This window comes from Thermobia domestica, chromosome 7 (assembly GCF_964235325.1).
Source record: "Thermobia domestica chromosome 7, izTheDome1.hap1.1, whole genome shotgun sequence".
Lineage (NCBI taxonomy): Eukaryota > Metazoa > Arthropoda > Insecta > Zygentoma > Lepismatidae > Thermobia > Thermobia domestica.
In genome coordinates, this window is record NC_137460.1 from 241,623,492 (window position 1) to 241,644,566 (window position 21,075).

The 21,075-nt window shown below is 33.7% G+C and overlaps 1 protein-coding gene across 4 annotated transcripts in view; it reads left to right on the plus strand.

Annotated features, from left to right (window-relative positions):
* Positions 1-21,075, plus strand: part of LOC145690787 (uncharacterized) — a 105,491-nt gene that overhangs the window by 69,745 nt on the left and 14,671 nt on the right. For 3 of the 4 annotated variants that reach the window (XM_081766055.1, XM_081766056.1, XM_081766057.1), the window contains one exon: positions 16,843-16,934. The exons of the other annotated variant lie outside the window; for it this stretch is intronic. In XM_081766055.1, the coding sequence (XP_081622181.1) occupies positions 16,843-16,934 (92 nt within the window). The remainder of the gene's footprint in view (positions 1-16,842; positions 16,935-21,075) is intronic. 4 annotated transcript variants of the gene reach the window in all.

A 21,075-nucleotide genomic window follows, 5' to 3' on the forward strand; every position in this document is an offset into this window, starting at 1 on the left:
CACTAACATTCTCTGAGTCTTTTTATCCCTTAAATTTCTATTTTCCTGCTAGTAATTGTTCTATAATTTCCCGTTTTGTCTAATTGTCGTTTTACTTTCTTCTTCTTCTTCTTCTTCTTCTTCTTCTTATTATTATTATTATTATTATATGTTTTATCCTCACTATTTAGTATGTTAATCTTTGTTGTCCGTTTTATCCTTTGTCTAGCGGCGTTTTTTTTTTTTCATTTTCTAGTCATTTTTCTTTGCTTTTAAAGCAGGAATGCAAAAAAAAAAAAAAGTCGCTTTGTTCATAGATACGGGCGAGTTCTTATTATCACTATCATTTATTTCAAAGGTAAGTAAACGATTTCTGTTGTGGGATGTGGGTTAGTACCTTTCTTCTTGGGCTAGTAAACTTTTCTTGCTTATTTGCATCCTAGTTTTAAAGTATGATCGTTTACCCTTCCTCCCCCCAATTTTGACAGTCTACACACTTGGCCAGTAGTGTTTAAGTCACCCACTCACATATAATGATATTTCCAAAAACAACGGAAACAATACGAATTTTTGAGTTAGTATATTCAATTCATGTATTTTTTTTAACTAATTACTATCCATTTGGATCTTGTTACGAAATGACGATTTGTATGCACTCTTTAACTTAAAATTACGCCCTGCTTTTTCTAAGCTTTTTCGTCCGTTTTTTTTTTTTTTCAAGTCCAGAGGCATTGTAGAAGACATTACGTATGGTTTCACACCTTCCTGCGTCCCGACATAGGAGGTGATGACGTCATAATTTTAAAATATATGTTTTCTCTTATGAAGCATATGTTCATGATTTTTTGGCGGGCTTATTTTTTCACGTAGAAGATTGAAATTTTGCACAAACATTCAGTCCACCGAGTAGTATTTATCAGATTTTTTTCCTCAGATTTCTGCGTTAAAATAGGGGAGATTATTATCCTAGGGTAATTAGGAATGTCTCAGGAAATTTTTTTCCTGAGATCATGGTGTTTTGCGGTAATTTGGGGCATTGTGGGGATTCTTGATAAAATTTATCCCGCACTTACTATTCAAGATAGAAACTTGAAATTTGGTACACACATTTAGTTTACCAAGTACTATTTATCAAATTTTTTTTTTGAGATCTCTACGTTCACACAGGGCCGCTCCAGAGTGGCCCAAAGTGTGAAAAAAATTTCCCTCCGAAATTTTCCCTTTGGCATCAATTTTCCCTCTTCTGGTATATGATATGGGCATTTGAAAGCCAGCTTCATTCTGCAGAGAATGAGGTATGAACCATGATCCTAGGATAAATAGTGACGATGCAGTAGCTGCTTGACTGAAAGTGTAAAAAATACCCCAAAAACCCAGGATCCCCAAAGGGTTAGTGTGAAATCTCCGCTTCCAGGTACACTTCGATCAATGTTCTTTGCATTTTCATATGATTTTGTTATACAGGGTTAGCATAAATGATTCATTCCTTTTGAAAAGGCTATATTTTCAAAAGTATTACACGTACACTCATGTCCAAAATGATTGTCGCATATCTATAACTGTCTTCTTGTAAGAATATAATTTGATAATGATTTTACTTTTAATACTGATACTGTGTGTATAATCGGGAAATGCATATTTGTAGTAAATTTCATAGGGAAAGAATTATAAATACGAAAATTATAATGAGTAAAGTAAAATGTTGCTAAACGGACAAGAAAATTTTATTTTCGTTTTATTGTTCTTATTTACTGCTCTTTTGACACGAAATTTGCCACATACATGTCTTTGCCGATTATACATATGCTAACATTACAAGAAATACCGGAGGAATTCGTTATCAAATTATATTCCTACAACAACATATTTATAGACATGCGACAATAATTTTGGACATGAGTGTACATATATGAAAGATATATGGAAAGAATCATAAATTCATTAAGTTTGTACTGTGTGGAAGTACGAGTTTACTATCTTTCCGATCGGGTGTGGCAGTGTGCAGTGTGGCAGTACAAGGTTAGTACCTGTCGAAAATGGAGGGAAAGCAAGAAGAAGAAAAAAAAAGGTTTTGTGTGCTTAAATATGTTAGATTTTCGTCTGTTGTAGCTGTGCAACACGCTTTCAGAAGAGAATATGGAAAAGAACTACCATGTAAACAAAGTATTTTGCGGTGGTATCGGCAATTCAAGGACATTGGTTGCTTGTGCAAAGGGAAAAGCACCTGGCCTTCTAGATCTCCTGATTTAACGCTTTGCGACTTCTTCCTGTGGGGATACGTTAAGGACCCTGTTTACGTACTCCCACTACCGCAATCCCTAGTCAAGCTCAAAGAACGCATCAGTGCTGCAGTGCAGACAATTGACAGGACTATACTGCAAGATGTATGGAATGAGCTCGAGATCGTCTGGACGTGTGTCCTGTCACCAAACGGGCACATATTAAACATTTGTAAAGGCTATATAAACTTGGTGATTTTGTGTTCTTTTCATGTATTTTTCGTATATGTACGTGTAACACTTCTGAAAATATAGCCTTTTCAAATGAACGAATCGTTCAAACTAGCTCTGTAAAACACGCTCGAAAATTCCACACGTATAGTCTAAATACGTTCACATCGTGCATATAACGATAGACAGTTAGCAATATTCATAGGATTATTTTATTTGAAAATCAATTATTTGCTGAGCAATTTCAATGTTGTTTTCTGTCTTTCCGATGCACTTCTTTTTCCCTAAGCATTTTGTTGCTTTCCTCTTCGGTTTGGAGAGAGCATATCGTGTTACTTGATCCGTACTGAACACTTTAACAATTTCACAACCGGAATATTCAAGAACACATTCGACTTCTTTTCTTCAGAATTTTCTTTGTGAGATATATTTAGTGCATGTAGTTTTCTAGAATGCTTCCTACAAGAAACAGGTGTGCCGAAGATACTGGGCTTAGTATCCTAGATTTTTTTTTCTGAGGTTGTCAACAGTTACAATGCATGTATGCGCTACCACAGTAGCTTTGTTGAGTATTTTGTGATCTGCTATCCCTCTTGTCATCTTTAAGGGCTTGCTAGATGGTTTCAGCTCATATCACATTAGATTCAGTGGTCTAATAAGACAGGTTTTGGGTTATTTTTGTCGTCAGCACATTTGCTTTATTCTTCTGGATTCTAAGGGGCACTCAACTCAACTTCGTTTCCTGGGAAGCGGGGGGAGGGGGGGCACGGCACGATGCTTCAGTGGTAGAGCGTTTGCCTGTAGTGCGTGGGGTTCCTGGACCATATTTTGACCATCACTGCCAATATTTAGTTCTTGATCCGTAGCTTCATCATTAGGTCAAAGTTTGAGGCAGCATGTCTGTAGAGTCACTTCTTGCAAAATTGCATCCTTGACATTAAACTGTTCTTGGAATTCTTTTACATTACAGTAAAGAGTCTAAAAAGCTTTTCCCGAAGGAAAAAAAAAACTTTAAATTCTGAATCATACCTTGAGTCGTGATCTAATGGTTAATCTACCTCCCCCCTCGGGAGCAGAACGTGCAACTATAGGAGGAGCGAATTGCATTTTATTTATTTATTTATTTATTTATTTATTTGCCTGTTTTGCATATAGATGAGAGTATTCTCGAGTACACATACAGTTGTCAAAATTACAAAATAATTATATATATGCTATAAAAAACTTACAAATAGAGTAATACATACATAACTATGGCTTTTATAAGCTTACACATTCATAACATAATTAACAAAACACATTTATACATTGTCTTCAAAAAAAAAAAAAACTCATTTACCGAGTAGTAATGCTTATCTAGTAATAACTTGTAAAGATCAGACTTAAAAATAGAATATGATTTATTTTGCTTTAGAAAGTCAGGTAACTTATTTAAAATTTTTGTACAGTTAATATATACGCTTAAAAAAAAAAAAAAATGGGGGTATAACATGCAAATTATTAACGAATCGAGTATTGTATTTATGGACGTTACTGTTTTCAATAAATAAGTGTTTGTTACTTACGGTAAACAAGATAATATTATGTAGATACACACAAGGTAATGGTAATATTTTTTGTCCTCGAAAGATTGGCTTTCAAGAAGACTTTTGTGACAATCCAAACACAACCCTTAGTGCTTTCTTTTGTAAGCGAAACGTAGAATAACCCCACATTCAGTAGAATACATTCAGTAGAATACATTCAGTAGAATAACCCCCAAAAATAATACCGTAAATTATTAAAGAATGGAATTTTGCATAGTACACAGAAACTAAAGCCTGTGTTTATTATTGTCTTTATTATTGAAATTTGTGCTTATTGTTGAAATTTGTCTTTATTATTGAAATTTGTACTTATATATTTCTACATACAATAGCCCAAGTTCTATTTAGGTTACCTTTATCTATGCTCAAAGAGATGTACTTCGTATGATTCGTAAGTATGCTCTACGGGGTGTATTATGGACTTGGGCAAGACTTACTGATCTTTAATTTTTATGTGGATTTTCTCAAAAATGTTTCGGAAGACTAATATGAGATATCGCTAATTTTACATTCTTTATGTGCTTCTTAATTTTTGTTTTTATATTCTTTCTCATAGTCCCAATGATCCGGTTTTTGCATTTGCACGTAACCTAATATTCTCTTTTTCTTTAAAATAAGCTTTTTAAATAGTTAATAACTTTTATGCATTTACTGATGCTTTTAATTCAAGTTTTAAATTGTTCTTTTAAAGGTGTGTGTTAATCTTCGAGAGATTTTTCGGAAACTGTGCACTCCTAGCCATAACCCTCGTTTTCTTTATATTTTCGAGCGACGAAAGGAGAGAACAACGTATGGTGATGGTGAATAAAAATCGAATTCGATTTCAACGGATTTATACGTACGTTTCATGACTCATAGATAACCGAAAAATTGACTTTTGGACATCTGTCCGTTTACTCGTTCTGATGTACACTCGGTTAGAGGCCATTCTGTTCAACGTATCCCGACCAAAGGACACCGTACAAAAAGCATTGCATTTCCTCGTCTGTCCGATTTGGGTGATTTTTGGATATGTTGTAGCTGAGGACCCTCTGATGAATTGTTTATATGGAGTGAACTTCCTATGACCAACCCTGTGCCCTCCAGAGATCACCAAAGGTAACACTGGTTCAAACTTGGCATACAAAAAATAGTTGTGTGTTATACTGGACTACGGCAAATGAGGATAGTCCACGTAACGGTGTGACTTTTGATGACCTTTGGAGGTCACGGGTTTGGTCGTAGGGAGTTGGCCCCATATAAACAATTGATCAGACGGTCCTCATCTACAACATATCCAAAAATCACCCAAATCGGACAGACGAGGAAATGCAATGCTTTTTGTACGATGTCCTTTTATACTTAAGATTTTTATGTGATCCTCTGGGAGCAGTTTTCGAATTTTCTTCCTCCCCTAAAAATAAGGGTAGTGTACTTAAGGGTAAAAATTAACAAAATGCAATTTTCTCAAAAACGGCTCTTAACGATTTTGCTTATACAACCTCATTATGTGGTGTCAGTCATTTCTCTGGGAAAAATCGAAAAGGGGTAGTTTATTCTTAGGGTGAAGTTTGTTTCGAACGATTTTCTCAAGAACGACTGAGCCGATTTTGCTCATATTTCAAAAATAAATATTTCATTAATAGCATGACAATATGGCATAAGTATTTTGTTCTTAAAAAATGTACGACGGGTAGTTTCTTTGAGATGGATGATTTTTTTTTTTTCGGATGATTTTCTCGAAACAATTCTGGTGATTTTGTTCATATTTCACAGATAAATATTTACTGTAATTAATAACCTGACAATATTGCGTAACTCATTTGAACTGATAAGATCTACGAGGGTTAGTTTTTTCCGTGGGTGTGAGTTTTCTTCCGCACGATTTTGTCAAAAACTATTCTAGCTATTTTGTTCATATTTCACTAATAACCCTACAATATTATGTGAATTAATGCTTACGAAATATATATATATATATATATATATATATATATATATATATATATATATATATATATATATATATATATATATATATATCACAAGAGGTAGTTCATTTTTCGGGATGAGTTTATTCTCAGATTACTTTCTCAAAAATGAATGAGGCAATTTTGGTCGTATTTCATAAATAAATATTTCGTTATTATTCTTATAATGTTGCATAAATTACTTCTACGAGAATATCCAAAAGGGCTAGTTTACATTTTTACAGTTTTGTAAAGTACTACTCATGCGATTTTGTCATTATTTTATAAGCTAATATTTAATTAATAACCCTAACATATGCCATAAAGTTTTTTGAAAAATCTACAAGAGTTAGTTCACTTTTGGGAATGACTTTTCTTTCGATGAAGTTTTTCGAAAATGCCTTTTAATTTTGTTCGTATTTCACAAGAAAATGTTTCATTAATAACTGCAGCAGTACATTATTTAGTTTAAGGAATTGGAACGAGGAAGTATAATGCAGTGGCTTGTACCCTTTATTTAATTTATTTTTGTAAAGTCCCAGTAGCATCATTTCAGGTTTTGTTTGTTGGATTGGGAGACTCACTGATATTGGATTGGGAGACTCACTGATATAAGTAAAATTTCATGTTTTTGATTAGTATGTTATGTTATTGGTTAAAATGTATAAACCTGGGGAAATAGGGGACAGTTGCAAATGACATCAGTGTTTTTCCTCTTATGTGGTATGTTGTAACTCCGATTTCCTTTTCTATCTTTAGATCCTAATTAGAAAGATGATCCTTAATAAACGTTAGCTTTCATCGCATAAAACAAAGCTGAAATTTTATAACCGTACTAGCTGAACCTGTGCCATCTACACAGCGCATCGTTCTATTATGACCATGAATCTCCTTCCCACTGTGCATATCTCCTTTCTCACACAAGTAAAGAATAGGAGACTCACAAAGAAAGTGAATTGCTATGTATAGATGTTGGACTGAGTTTGTAGCAAATTTGTAGAAGTAACACGATAGGCTATCAATTGGAAGTATTTTTTTTTTTCTAATAAATCCATATCCGTCCGAGTACGCCTCATTTCATCTCTTAAGGCCTTTGTAGTTGCCAGCATGCAATAGATTTTGCCATTCAGATTTATGCAAAGCGCCTGCAATGTCCGTCAACCCGCCATACGTAACTTCTCTACTGGTTGCTTAACACCGTTGTTTCGGCCTGCAACAATATTAATCATATGGGCTCAAAACGGCCCCTAAAATGTTAAATAGAACAATAACGACACGTTTTTCGAAATTTTGAATGAGAACTGGACAATCTACACAAAATTTGGAATCAATTGAACAAAACGGCACGTTTCTAGCACTTGTGATTTTCGAGATCTCATTGTCGAAAGGAATGGAGACAAACATATAAACCTAGCATTTTAATATGTAGACTGATTACTGGCTATGGGCTTAGTTTCACTTTCATCACTAATAGAAATAGAAATATCTTTCATATAAATAAAAATATCCAAACAATTCCAGAAACAAGTATCTTCCCCTATAATAATGAATTGTATTTTGTATATATATTGTTTGACTTTTCTAACACTTAGTATAATTTTAGTTAGTTTTATATTTGAAATTACATCGACTACGAATCAAATATTTTGTGTATTTTAAGTCTTCGAGTTTTTATTTCCAAATTACTTACTATTACTGTATTTGTTAATATTCGAAAACTTCTCGCATCTAATTCTTGTTTATGAACCTGTTTGTCTCAAACAAAATAATTAATTCCTAATCGTACTTTAAGTAGTTTAATATCTCTAAACCTAACATTTTACTTCATCTAAGACATGTTTCTGTGCAGAAAATGGACAATGAAGTGGATATCTAGTTTTGTGTTTATCAGTAATCAGTTAAAAAAAATTAAAGATTAAATTAATCAGTTAAACTTTTTTAATTTTAAAGTTAATTAAATTTTATGTGGAAGTTAATTTTAAAACTAATCAATTAAATTTTATGTAGGACTTAAACTTAATCAATTAAATTTTATGTAAGACAATCGTAAATTTTATGTAAGAGTTAATTTTAAAATTAATCAATTAAATTTTGTGTAGGATTTAAAATTAATCAATTAAATTTTATGTAAGACTTTACCTTAAATTTAATCAATTAAATTTTGTGTAAGACTTCATCGGAAATTTAATCAATTAAATTTTATGTAAAACTTAATCTTAAATTTTATGAAGGAGTTATTAATCAATTAAATTTTATGTAGGACTTAAATTAAATCAGTTAAATTTTATGTAGGACTTAATCAAATTTAATCAATTAAATTTTGCAGGAGTTTATTTTCAATTGATAATTGTTAAAAAATTGTAACGATTGAAAGTTTTTTTGGAAAACCATGTGAAATGGTTATTCATCAAGAACGTGTATGTAATCAAACAATTGTATTTCGTAAAACTAATAAATACGCAAAAAAATAAATCAATTTAATCTAATAAAAATACATAATTTCCTAGATTTTTGTCCGTTTTATGTCATATTTATTTTATTATTTTTTAATTAAGAATTTTGTTTGAGAAACAATTATTTTTCACACTAAGTAATTAATTTTCCAACACTTTAACCTTCTTTTTACCAAGTGGGGTGCAAACACACCCAGTGCTAATTATTTTGTTATTGTTGTAAAAATATTTCTACAAGGATGAGATTCAATGACTTTAATTATTTATTTGTATGAAATATTTTTATGCGGAAGGCAATTGTACTAAATGAATTGTCTTCTAAATATTTGCAAATTATTAGAGTGGGGTGCATAGGTATTACACGAATATTACTTCTCCCGAATGTCAATGATAATGCCGTAGTATTTTCGGATGCATTGTTGGAGCAAGAGAGAAGGATGAAAAGCAATAACAAAACCACGAAACAAATATTCCTGTTGAATTGAACCAAGGAAGATGTGTAAAGTGTCCTCGCTCCAAGAACAGAAAAGGTAGAGCAAAATGTGACGTTTGTGACAGTTTTATTTGCAAAGATCATTCAACGAAGAAGATTGTAGGCGAAGACTGTTAGTGTTTGCAATGATAGGAATAATCTTACATGTTTCTTTATTTGACTATATATAATAGGCAAGTAATTTCGTAAGGATATTGGAATCTTGTTTGTTTGCAGAGAAGTATTAACATACTGTATTTTTTATAAAATTCAAACTATAATGTATTTGTGAGAAAATATATTACAATATATTACATTATTTTATGTGTCGAAACACTAGCTATGCAATAAAAGTCCCATCTGAACATTTATATATTAAAATAATTAAACATTTTTATTAAAAACAGCGATTTATATGTGGGGTTCATTTGCATCCTACATGGTAAATAACGTGTAACATTTAAGTTGGTAAAAAGAAGGTTAATTTTATGCATTAAATTTTATATTAACTTTCAGAATTCAAGGTATTCTCTTTGCATAATAGTGGAAATAGCCATTTTTAATGTTAATTTCTTACCATTGCCTTAATTTGTTTTATTTTAAGCTCTTAAATTTTTCGTTAATTTCTCAACTATGTGGGTATCGAGTTACACTCGCCAATTACATCTACAGATGTTATTTTTTAGGTGGCCTGCATTTTCTAAGAAGGTAATTTCAGTCTCGTGTTCACAAATATTTATTTTAAGATATTGGAAAAGATGTACTTAGACAACCATTTTTCTAATTCATATCTTGGATGGGTTCTGCTTTATGCAATGCAGAGTGCGAAATACTGGAGGAGAGGAAGAAGGAATTCTTCTCACTTAATATTTTTGGAAGAAACTTTCTCCTCACTAAAAACTAGTTGGAATGTCTATAATATGATATTATTTTCGGAACCTTGAAAATTAATTACAGTAATTCATATACAGGGCTAATTAACATATATTTCACATGTAGGCCAGTGTGTGAGCTAGTAGTTAATGAAAGGGTTTGAAAAAATAGTTTTAAAAGAAAGAACAAAACATGTGTTTAAAACATGAAAAAGTGTTCAAAATGTTTTAAACATGTTTTAAAACACACACAAAAAACATGTTTTAAACATTTTGAACAGTTTAAAACATGATTTTAAACATATTTCAAAATCGTGTAATAACGTATTTGTTAAGACTTTTTGTTCTGCAACCGACCTTTTCATTTATTTTATCCTCATTAACACTACAGTGTGTTGGGTACAGACTATTTCAGTATAGATTAGTAATTTTCAACTTATTTCATATCACGACCCCTTTTATTACACCCTCTTGCCAGTGACTCTCATAAATATTTTCTTGGTTGTAATAAGCTTTTTAGGTAGATTTTAAAACCTACTTACTATGAAGATTTCACACAATCTATCAATATACATGACGAAACAAAAGTCCTCATCATCCTTGTGTGTTGAGAACGGGTTGTGGGAAAATGATGAAACTTGGAAGTCGTCTGACACATCAGATGGTGCTATCAAGCATCATGGCGGACATGTTTGCTCAGTATTCGAAATTTCAAATGCAAAGGGAGCCATGTTACATGTTTTAAGGCTAGAATTTTACCAGAAATACGGTTGTGCGGTCATTTTAGCCCTAAAACAAGTCATTTCGGAGTTACCGCTTCTGAAAGTTTTCTAGTTATGCCTTTAGGGACTAAGCTCGCGTTTCGTGGAGGCGAGTGAGATTTTAGTCGCAAAATTTTATTACTATTTCAGAACACTGATGCTAATAAAATTATTTTAAAATAATAAATTTTCTAAAGATATTGTTTGAAGCACACTTCATGTTGTGCTAACTTTAGAATATTTTCTGCAAGAATATGTAATGGGTATTTTTAAGTCAATAATTTATTGAAGAAAAGTAATATTTGGAGCGTTTAGAGCACAAAGGACCCAAATCCATTTTCAATAAAGTTCACTTTTGCTCAGCAAATGAATTCTATTTCAAAACATAATATCTTCGTAGGCAAGAGTCCAAAACAAATGTAACTAAAACCATGCGAAAAGGTATGGGATATGACAACCGCAAGAGAGGGGCGTCAGTAGGACAGGAGTGCAACCGTCCCCACTTTCACCCTGAATTTCAGATTTTGGGGCCAGTAAGACAGTTTTAGAAATCTTTTGATAAGTAAAGTCCAACACAACAAGCCTGAGCTCCTTATATGAAATAAAGACGGAGGAAATACAGATGATCAAAACTGGAAAGTTGCTTAGGCCCAATTTTCAAAATTTTAAGCAGATCCGAAACTCGAAAATAGAGCCACCTTTGGAATTTTTGAGCCAAAAAAATGTACAAGAGAGCAATATAGGCCTATAGCTCCTTACAGCCAATGGAAATGGGTTATAACTGATCAAAATCCATATTTATTCGGTATAAGGACTTCAATTTCTTTCTGTTGGACTTTGCTCAGAAAAAGGGTTCTAAATCTGCATTACTGCCTCCAAAATCTGAAATTCAGGGTAGGGGCGGATGACCTCTAAACGGACGCCCCTCGCTAGTGACAATCATATAAAATTCTAGATTACAACTTGTCATGTAGTTTTCCTTTCTTTCATCTCGGATTCGTGGTTGCGATTTGGACACACCCTGTATTTATTTAACGTAATTATATATATTTGACTATGGCATTCGGAGCTTGACTTATTAAATCATTCCCACGCTACAGCGTACACAATATAATGTTAATATCTTAAATTTAAGAGCAGTGAGGGGGAAGTTAGCCCACCTGCTCCCCGTTCCAGAAACGCCCTTGTCTAGCGGTTGTCCTATGAAACTCTAGCCCACACCACGCCCTTTCATGTGGTTTTTGTTTCATTTATTTCGGACTCTTGGCTACGAAGATACTACGTTTGCTGAGCAAAAGTAAACCTTTCTGAAAATGGACTTGGATCCCTTGTGCTCTGAACGCCCCGTATCTAAAAGTATTTTATAACTGAGTTGGAGCCAAATTTATCCTGCAACATAGGTTTGTTCGAAATGCATTAAATTAGTTTGCTTAGTTTGATTGATTACAGCTTTCATCAGTAGCAAGGCTATATGAGACAGGGCTTATTGTTTAAAGTGGGATCCGAATTTTGAAATTTTACGTCGGATCGCAGTCCAAATCTTTACAGCAAATTACGACGTCTCGTGCCTCTGCCCTCAGAATTTAATGTTAAAAGATCGAAAATTGCGCCGTGTAGCGTGGTGCATACATACGGACAGACAAACAAATTGAGATCAAATCGTCCCAGACACTTACGTCCCTCACTGATGTTACAATAAGTATTACGCTTTAATGGCTAGTTACGCGAGCGACTGACACACCTTGCTCTTTCTCGCCTGATCCCTTCAGAGCCGTTGCGTGGGCAGGGCGACCGGGGCTATTGCCCCGGGCGCCGCGACAAGGGGGCACCGAAAACGACAAATCAACAAAATTCAAGGAATTCAGATTATGTTGGTAAATGAAATTTAAAAAAAATAATGTTAATTCAGATATGTTAATAACGATCAGACCACGGCTAAGTAAAATTTATTTATTTACTTATTTCATAAGGACAACACAGCAGGCTTGATGCCCAGTTATAGTGTCGTGTAGATAATTATCTAATATACACTCTTATACATACGTTATTATACATACATACATAAATATACATTGTTTAATTGTCAGAAGTTACTGCCTAACAATTGTTTTGAACTTGTTTTCGGATATACTAAATTCATCTACCACATGAAATCTAATCATTTCATTATATGAAGCACACATTCTGCACAGAGGAGACTTATGTAATATGTTAGTTCTTGCTTTTCTACAATAGAATGTCCCAGTGATTGCTGTTCTAGTCTTACCTGTTGGGATACATAATAACACTTCTAAAATTAATTCTGGACAATCAATTTTACCGTTTAATAACTTATGTAACAACAACCGACCAAACACCCATCTCCTTTTTCCTAATGTTTGAAAACTAAAATTCGTTACTATGTCTTCATAGGGGACATACTTTGGATAGAAACCGGTTTTCTTGTATGTAAACATTTAAAAAAATTTAAACTGTATAGTTTCTATTGCATCAGAGTATTTGATGATATTTGGTGTCCAAACAGTACAACAGTATTCTAATTTTGACCTCATATACAAAAAATATAATCTTACAAATGTTGATTCTTTGTAGAAATCCTGTCCTATCCTATAAACTAAACCTAGGTTTCTATTTACACTACTCGTTATTGTGTCAATGTGTTGAGCAAAGGTTAATTTGCTATAAAATATAACTCCTAGATCTTTGATGGTATTTGGGGTAGACAAGGAAGTGCGACTTATTGTATAGGTAAAGTTAATTGCATTTTCTTTCGTTGTGAAAGATACAGGTTTACATCTGGACACATTCAGGACTAATTTATTCTTAAACCATATTTGAACTCTGTAGATCCTGTTGAAGTTTCACACAGTCATCAATTGAACTTACTTTGGAGTATAATTTGAGATTGTTAGCAAAATGAAGAACTTGGGAAGTTCTTATACACAAACGAATATAATTAAAAACAACAAGAAACAACAGGGGACCGAGATTAGATCCTTGAGGGACTCCCGATAGAGTATTGAATTCGAAAATTACCGGTAATGTAAAATATCGTCTAGGATTATTCAACAGGAACTCTCTCCAGTCCTATGTGAGAGCAAGTTCTGTTTTATCTTGGAACTTAATATTTGTATGTTCTATGCTATTACTGTGTTGTTTATTTTGAACTTGATACACATCAAGAATAGCATTGATTTCAATAATTCAAAACCACTTTTCATTAACTTTTATGCTCTAACTACAAAAGCCATTCACTTAAAAAGAAATCACATAATACTAACTTCTTTTATCGTAGATTCCATATTTAAATCTAGGAGTACAGAATAAACTCTAGTTGTTTCTCATAATACACTGAGGGGGAGGCTTGGAATTCTCGCTCCGGGCGCTTACAACCCACGCGACGGCCCTGGGTCCCTTCATACAAGCTATGGCAGCAAAGTGTAAAGTTTTTAAGAAAATTTAGAACTGAGGTGGGGAAGAGGGACAAAATAAGATTTTCATAATATAATGAAAAAAATGTTGATACAAAATTAATTCTTACCTGAAGTTCGCAGTTGGATCTCAACCACATCACTGACGTTACAATCATCAGAAGCAGTTTTCGGATGATCGTTTTCTTATCTGATGGAGTTGCAATTACATTAATAAATTTATTCCAGATGATGTCCTTTTTTCTTCCCATAAAACTCATGTTAAACGATTCCAAGTTGTACGGAGACTGAAAACCAAGATGTTCTGTATCAATGAATGCCTGCGATATTTTAATTTCAGAACCACAATGTAGCAAAGAACCCTTTGTTTGTTTTCTGAATACAACACAAACATTTGTTTCCATGATAATTCTTTTATTTATTTTTTAATATCAGTTCTACAAGTAGCCCAACCTTCGACTACGACACATCACCATATTGACATACTGAAGGCACAAGAAATCAAAACATTCACTTGGGAAGAAAATAAGTTTTCTGAATGAGGAGCACTTTTTCACAATTTTGTTTCTCTGGCAGATTTTTTTTACAAAAATAAAATAAAATAAAAAATAAACATATGTTTAAAACAAATCTTAAAAAATACATGTGTTTAAAACAAGTTTTAATGATTTGTTTTAAACATTTTGTTTTAAACAAAACAACCCTGCTTAATGATATCCCTAATCTCATATACTTTAGTAAGTATGGATGTCCAAACAAGTGAACTCTCCACAGTGGAACATTCTAGTGCGAAGAGTTTTTTCTTCCTTTTTTACACTCCCTCCCCCCTCCCCACACATACACACTGCGGCTGTTATGATTTCGCATCCTAGGTGAATGGTATGTCACCTTGCTTGCCGCACGTATTTGATACAAAACTTTCAGTAATGTGTTATGGTCAGTTTCCGAATAATTATCATTTTTTTCGGTAAATCTCTTGTACATATTATTCATCGAGCGTATGGAACATATTGTAACACCTCAAATCACTCACCTAGAAATGTTCCCCAGTCAATCCTTCCTCCAATATTTCTAGTATGACATTAAGATATTCATCCTCAGGGGCATACGATGGCTTAGGAACGTTAAGTCCTTTTTCACAATGCGATCTTCACTTCTTTTCTTCTCAATAGTGTCAACTTATGAATATTGCTAAATTTTATCAATACTTACGTTATAGATTGCTGTTATTATTTTACCATATAGCAGACACTGATTTTTGCATTAGTACGAATCATAAGTTTAAAATACAATGCTTCTATGAAAATTCAAAGAGTGCAAAAGTATAGGACAAATTATTTCATCTTGGGAAGTAATTCAAAGACAAAATGTTTAAGGAATATGACATACATAAAGGAAACTGTTTGTTGTAAAGTTGTTGAGAGTTGAATCTGTGATGTTTGATTGGAATATTCGGATTAGACAGAAGCAATTAAGGCAGAAAATGTTCTATAATCATTTACTAATCTAGTCCAGAACAAGGAGAATCTATTTAGGTGTGTGCTTCCTTTCAAGAGATGACAGAAGTTTGATTTAGCAATTTGTAAAAGTAAAGGTGACTGCGATTGAAGTTTATAGAAGACATAAGATCCAAAGTTGAGTGATTTGATGGTAAGCTACAATACCATAGTTTATTTGGATAGAAATGCATATACAGTGGATCCTCGGTGCACGAACTCCTCTCTTCGCGAACTAATCAGTTTACAAAAAAGTTTCTTTTTTAAAAAATTTTCCCTCGGTTCCCGAACAATATTACGGGCTATGAATGAACATACGCCTTATTCTGAAGAAAGGAAAACAAAAGCCAAGAAGAATAGACATCACTCAGAAAGAGAAAACTGCCATTACAAGTCAATGAAGGATAGACTCACAGTTTTATTAGCACTAGTGTAAGTGGTGAGTGTAAGATCAAACATATTTTTGTCTACCATTCTAGAAATTTCCACGTCTTTAAACACAGTAATGTGCTGAAGGCTGAATTGAAATAGCTTTGCTTTCCTCTCTATATTCACCTGCATCAGTCACTGTTAATACTTAAAAAATAAAAGTAAAGTACAATACTGTTTTTATTAATTTAGAGTAGCTTATTTGTTTTGATTAAATTTTCTTTTGTAATTCTGTATTCTTTCTTACAGAAGAACAGTAAGAAATGTTAAAAAATGCGTACAACATAATGTTTTATGTGACTATAAGGGATTAATTGTATTTACATTAATTTGAATTAAGAAAAATAATTCCAATTCGCGAACAGCGTTACGGAACCGATTATATTATTCCCGTGACCCTAAGATCCACTGTATAATTCCCTTTTTTTCTTTTTTCTTCACATAATATACCCCAACTAGGTATTCAGGGTTTTTATTGGAAGTACCAAGACATGGTAACAACACATTTTGATGCCACGAACGAAAGGAGAAGCAGGGAAGTTAAGGTGATAATTAAAATGTTCACTTGTAATAAATAAAGTTATTTATCGTAGGGTTTTAGAGCATGTCCTCATTACTTACCTAACACTTATCAAGCACTTAACTTATTAACTTAACTAATTAATAATTTGTCTTAATTTATTCTTACAGCATGAAAGAGGTAGCAGCACTGACCACCTAAAATTCAAGTAATTGCATGAAAAAAAGAAAAAAAAAAACATATAACACTGAAACAGGAATACTAATAATTTTTGTCCTTCGTACAGTATTGCAATACTAATAATGTAGCTTCGGTAAAGGAAACCATGTATTTCAATTAACTACACATAATTAGTTCTTAACTGTCTTTAGTATCCGCTGTGTTTCTATTAGTATCTGCTTGATAAACTACTGATTTGTATTGGCTTTTATTTTATATTTTTAGGATTTAACTAAAGATAATAACATAAAAGCAATGAGTTCAGAAGCAGCTGTTGTACTAACGGAAGCAGTTAATAATTCTTTGCAATTCCAAAGGTGAGTGAGCTCTAGTTTTGGAAAAAAGAAATTATTTTCTTTTTAGTTTAACATCCCTCAATTACGCCCTGTAAGTAACAGGACATAGCAGATGGTAAAATATAAATAATTCTGGAAGAACTGTAGAAATCAGAATGTGGCAGAAAATGGCAAACCCGAAGTACGACATAATATTATCCTTCACAAACTCGGTCTACGCTAGAATCTAAGATTCTCACACCAGAGGTGAGTCTGTACCATTAAGCCACACTGGTCCTTTTTTTCTAACTGTGGAAATAACTAGATATGACTACTGCATTCAAAATTTTCCTTATTTATTTTAAATTAAGGAGGTAAAAGATGCCTTCAATCCAGGGCGGGTCGATGCCCATGGATGATGTACAGGTAATGGTTCACACTTTCTTGATTTTGATACCTACGGAAGCCTGTTTTTTCAAATTCACGACTTACGAAATTTACATTTATAGCTTGTAATTTATAAGCCAATAAGTTCTTGTAATATCTGCGTGTCAAAAATTTTACAGAAACTTGTGAATAAGGCAATGATTTCAGTAGTCCATGATCAAATCGAGAAATCAGGTAGGAAGCCAAATATTGCATGAAATATTGCCTTTTTCGCTGTTTTCTGTTGGATTTATATTTGCTCCATTTGACTTTGCTCCAAAAGAGTATCAATGAAATTGAACATTTTTAACATGGCGAGACCATAAAAGGAATAACTTTGTTAAAATCAATTATAATTTTATCTATATTTCGTAAATACTTAATATATATATAGCATGATTTAATTTAAGGAACATTCCCTTATTCTTAATATTAATTTGTTTCCCGTTCGCTCATTCCTTTTTAATAATATCATCGACGGGTAGGGAGTATAGCTGATTTCCTATGCATAACCACCCCTCATCCGCATGTTCTCGGATGCACTCTCAGCTGCGGATACCGCTACCAGACTCACGGGTGGTTGGTGGTGAGTCTGAAAAGTGAATGGTCTGTGGACGTCTTCCTCCATCTGGGGTGTACGTGCACTCGTCCCGGTCTGCTGTTGTGTGCTCACAGTGTTCATGTGCTGAATCTTTGAAAAAAAAAAAAAAAAAAAAAAAAAAAACTTTTTGTTCCTTTGTGGCCTGGTGAGGATATATCTTTTCGTTCTGGCAGGTTCATTTTTCCGTTTCCCTTCTTCTGATTCCGGGGCCATGCGTTTCTGTCAATGGGAAAGGTTTTCTTGCCCCCCCCCCCCCCCAATTCCATTTCCACGTTGATCTTACGGTGAGGGCGTGCTTATGGGATAGCCAGCAGAGTAGCGCAAGTTCTCCTCCCAGTCGCCCCGGTGTGTTCTGGTGAATGACGATTGGTTTTATTGCCTGTGTTCTTTCTTTCGTCTAGCTCAAGTGTCTCTGACCTAGCTCACGCTCTCTGAATATTTTAAGCCTTATATTTATCGCTGCTACTACAATTTTAGCCTTTTCTCTTTCATTTTATTATTTTATTTTGTTTGTTTATTATTGTTTATTATTATTATTATTATTATTATTATTATTATTATTATTATTATTATTATTATTATTATTATTGTTATTATTATTATTATTATTATTATTATATGTTTTATCTCGTATATTATTATTTTCACTCTTCCTTTCGGTTTTCATTTTTTTCAGACGATTTCTTATTTTTTTTTTAAATATATTTTACTAGGTCATTTCAGTGTTTTATTTGGGGCAGTCCGCAGTGCCGTGTGGCTAGGTCGGCTGCCCGGCGATCGCCGAGGTCCCGAAGGGCCCGAGAGCCTTTGGGAGGGTCCGGACGCATAGGAAAATAAATATTTAAAACTTAAAAATATCTTAATTATCAGATGTTTAGAATACAAAAACAGAACTAACTATTGATAATTTTAAAACACAACAACATAGTTTAATGTAATACTTGAAAACCAGTTAAAAATAACCAGTACCAGATTTACACGTAACAAGCTACAGCTTAAGGCGCCACTCTTGTAGGGGCCCCCAAAATATTAAAAAAGTAAGTTGGATATGATGAATTTTTTCCTATCTAACTTTAATTTTCAGTTCACAGTGCATACGGTATCTTCTCTAATAACATTACCTAGATACAGTACCGAAAACTATTTATCTGTTATACTATTTCCCTTCGAACTTTATAGTTGCCACACTTTCCTTTGTGACCATTTTCATAGATTTATTGTTCCTTTCTTTTCGTATTTTTCACAGGTTTTCCTAAAATTCTCTAACATTAACATTGTATTAATTCCTGACAAAAACGAGTGAAATAGTTTACTAAACATTTTTTTTTTTTTTTTAATTACAAGATATTTTCCTATGTGTGTTCTCTGCGTGTATAACTTCCTTAAAACAGTCATTTAATCACTAGATAAAAGATTGAAGCGGTAGCTTAGTTTATTATTGGATGTTTACAGTGGGGTGAGGTCAGCGTTAGCTTGTCACCCTCGTTTCAGTGTTAAGCCCCACCCTTTTTTGCTTCTTATTTTGGCAACAGTGGACAATGGATCATCTCAAGTCAGGTGCATATGGATGCAAACCAGCGAACAGTGATTGTTTGTAGGTAAAGCGAAGTCAGAGGTCACGCGATAGTATTTCGGAAGCACAAATCAGAAGTTGTGTATAGCAAAATATATTCGTGTACGTTAAAGCTTGTTTTGTAAACGAAACTGTTAGTGATTCGTATTTCGCAATCTCTACGTCCGGCAAGTTGAAAAGTCCTTTGTAATGACTATGAGTTGATTTTGAGAATGTACATGTAACAAGCTGTAGAAAATGAGTTCAACAAGTGGTGCTGCAAAACGAAAGAGGAGAAAAGAAGAGAAAGAAGAGAAGAACATTTGATTTCGTCGTTCTGCTGAGAGTGAACAACGGAAAAGCTCTGACTGTTTTTCAAGTACAGGTGAGTAAAAGTAACAATAATTGTAATGGCAGACAGTGTTCGAATTAAACTTCCGGACGAGGGAAAATTGCTTACATTATTGTGTGTGAATTGGAGACAAGTGTGTGTTTGTGTGTGCGTCTGTGTGAAAGAGAGAAATACTTATTTAACCCTTTGGGGATCCTATGGTACAATTTTGTACCATACGCGTTTTTCATGGTACATTGCGTTATTTCTCTTCTATTTGAGCTTTTTCGTCCGGTTTTTTTTTTCCAAGTCCAGAGGCCTTGTAGAAGACATTACGTATGGTTTCAGACCTTCCTGCGTCCAGACATAGGAGGTGATGACGTCATAAGTCAAAAATTTATTTTCTCAATTTTCAATATTTTTTGGCGGGCTTATTTTTCCACGTAGAAGATTGAAATTTTGCACAAACATTCAGTCCACCGAGTAGTGTTTACCACAGTTTTGTTCCGATGTCAGTGCTAAAACAGGGGGGAACCAGAGGGGCAAAGGAGTGAAAAAGGGATATTTTTACCCCCCAAATCCCGTTTCTCGTCATTTTCCCGCCTCACATACTTGATGGGGACACGTGAGTCATACCGTCTGAAAGGCAGTTCCATTCTGAAGAGAATGACGGTCGAATCATTATCCTAGGGAAATTAGGGACGTCTCAGGGATTTTTTGAAAAATATACTTCTATATAGGGAAAAATGGGACATGGTGGGTATATTTTTTTTGGCGGGCTTACTTTTGCACCTAGAAGATTGAAATTGTGCACAAACATTCAGCCTGCCTAGTAGTATTTATCAGATTTTTTCAGATCTCTGCGTTAAAACAGAGGGGGGGGTCCAGAGGGGGAAAAACTGAAAAAAGATAGGATTTTCCCGCCTCACATACATGATGGAGACACGTGAGTCATACCGTATGAAAGGCAGTTCCATTCTGAAGAGAATGACGGTCGAATTATTATTCTAGGGTAATTAGGGACGTCTCAGTGATTTTTTTTCAAAATATACTTCTGTATAGGGTAACATGGGGAAATTTCTGATTTTTTTTCTGGCGGGCTTATTTTTGCACCTAGAAGATTGAAATTGTGCACAAACATTCAGTCCACCGAGTAGTATTTAACAGATTTTCTTTCAGATTTCTGCGTTAAAACAGGGGGGGTCCAGAGGGGCTAAAAGTTGAAAAAAAGGAAATTTAGACCAAAAAATCCCTTTTTCTGCAACTTCCCGCC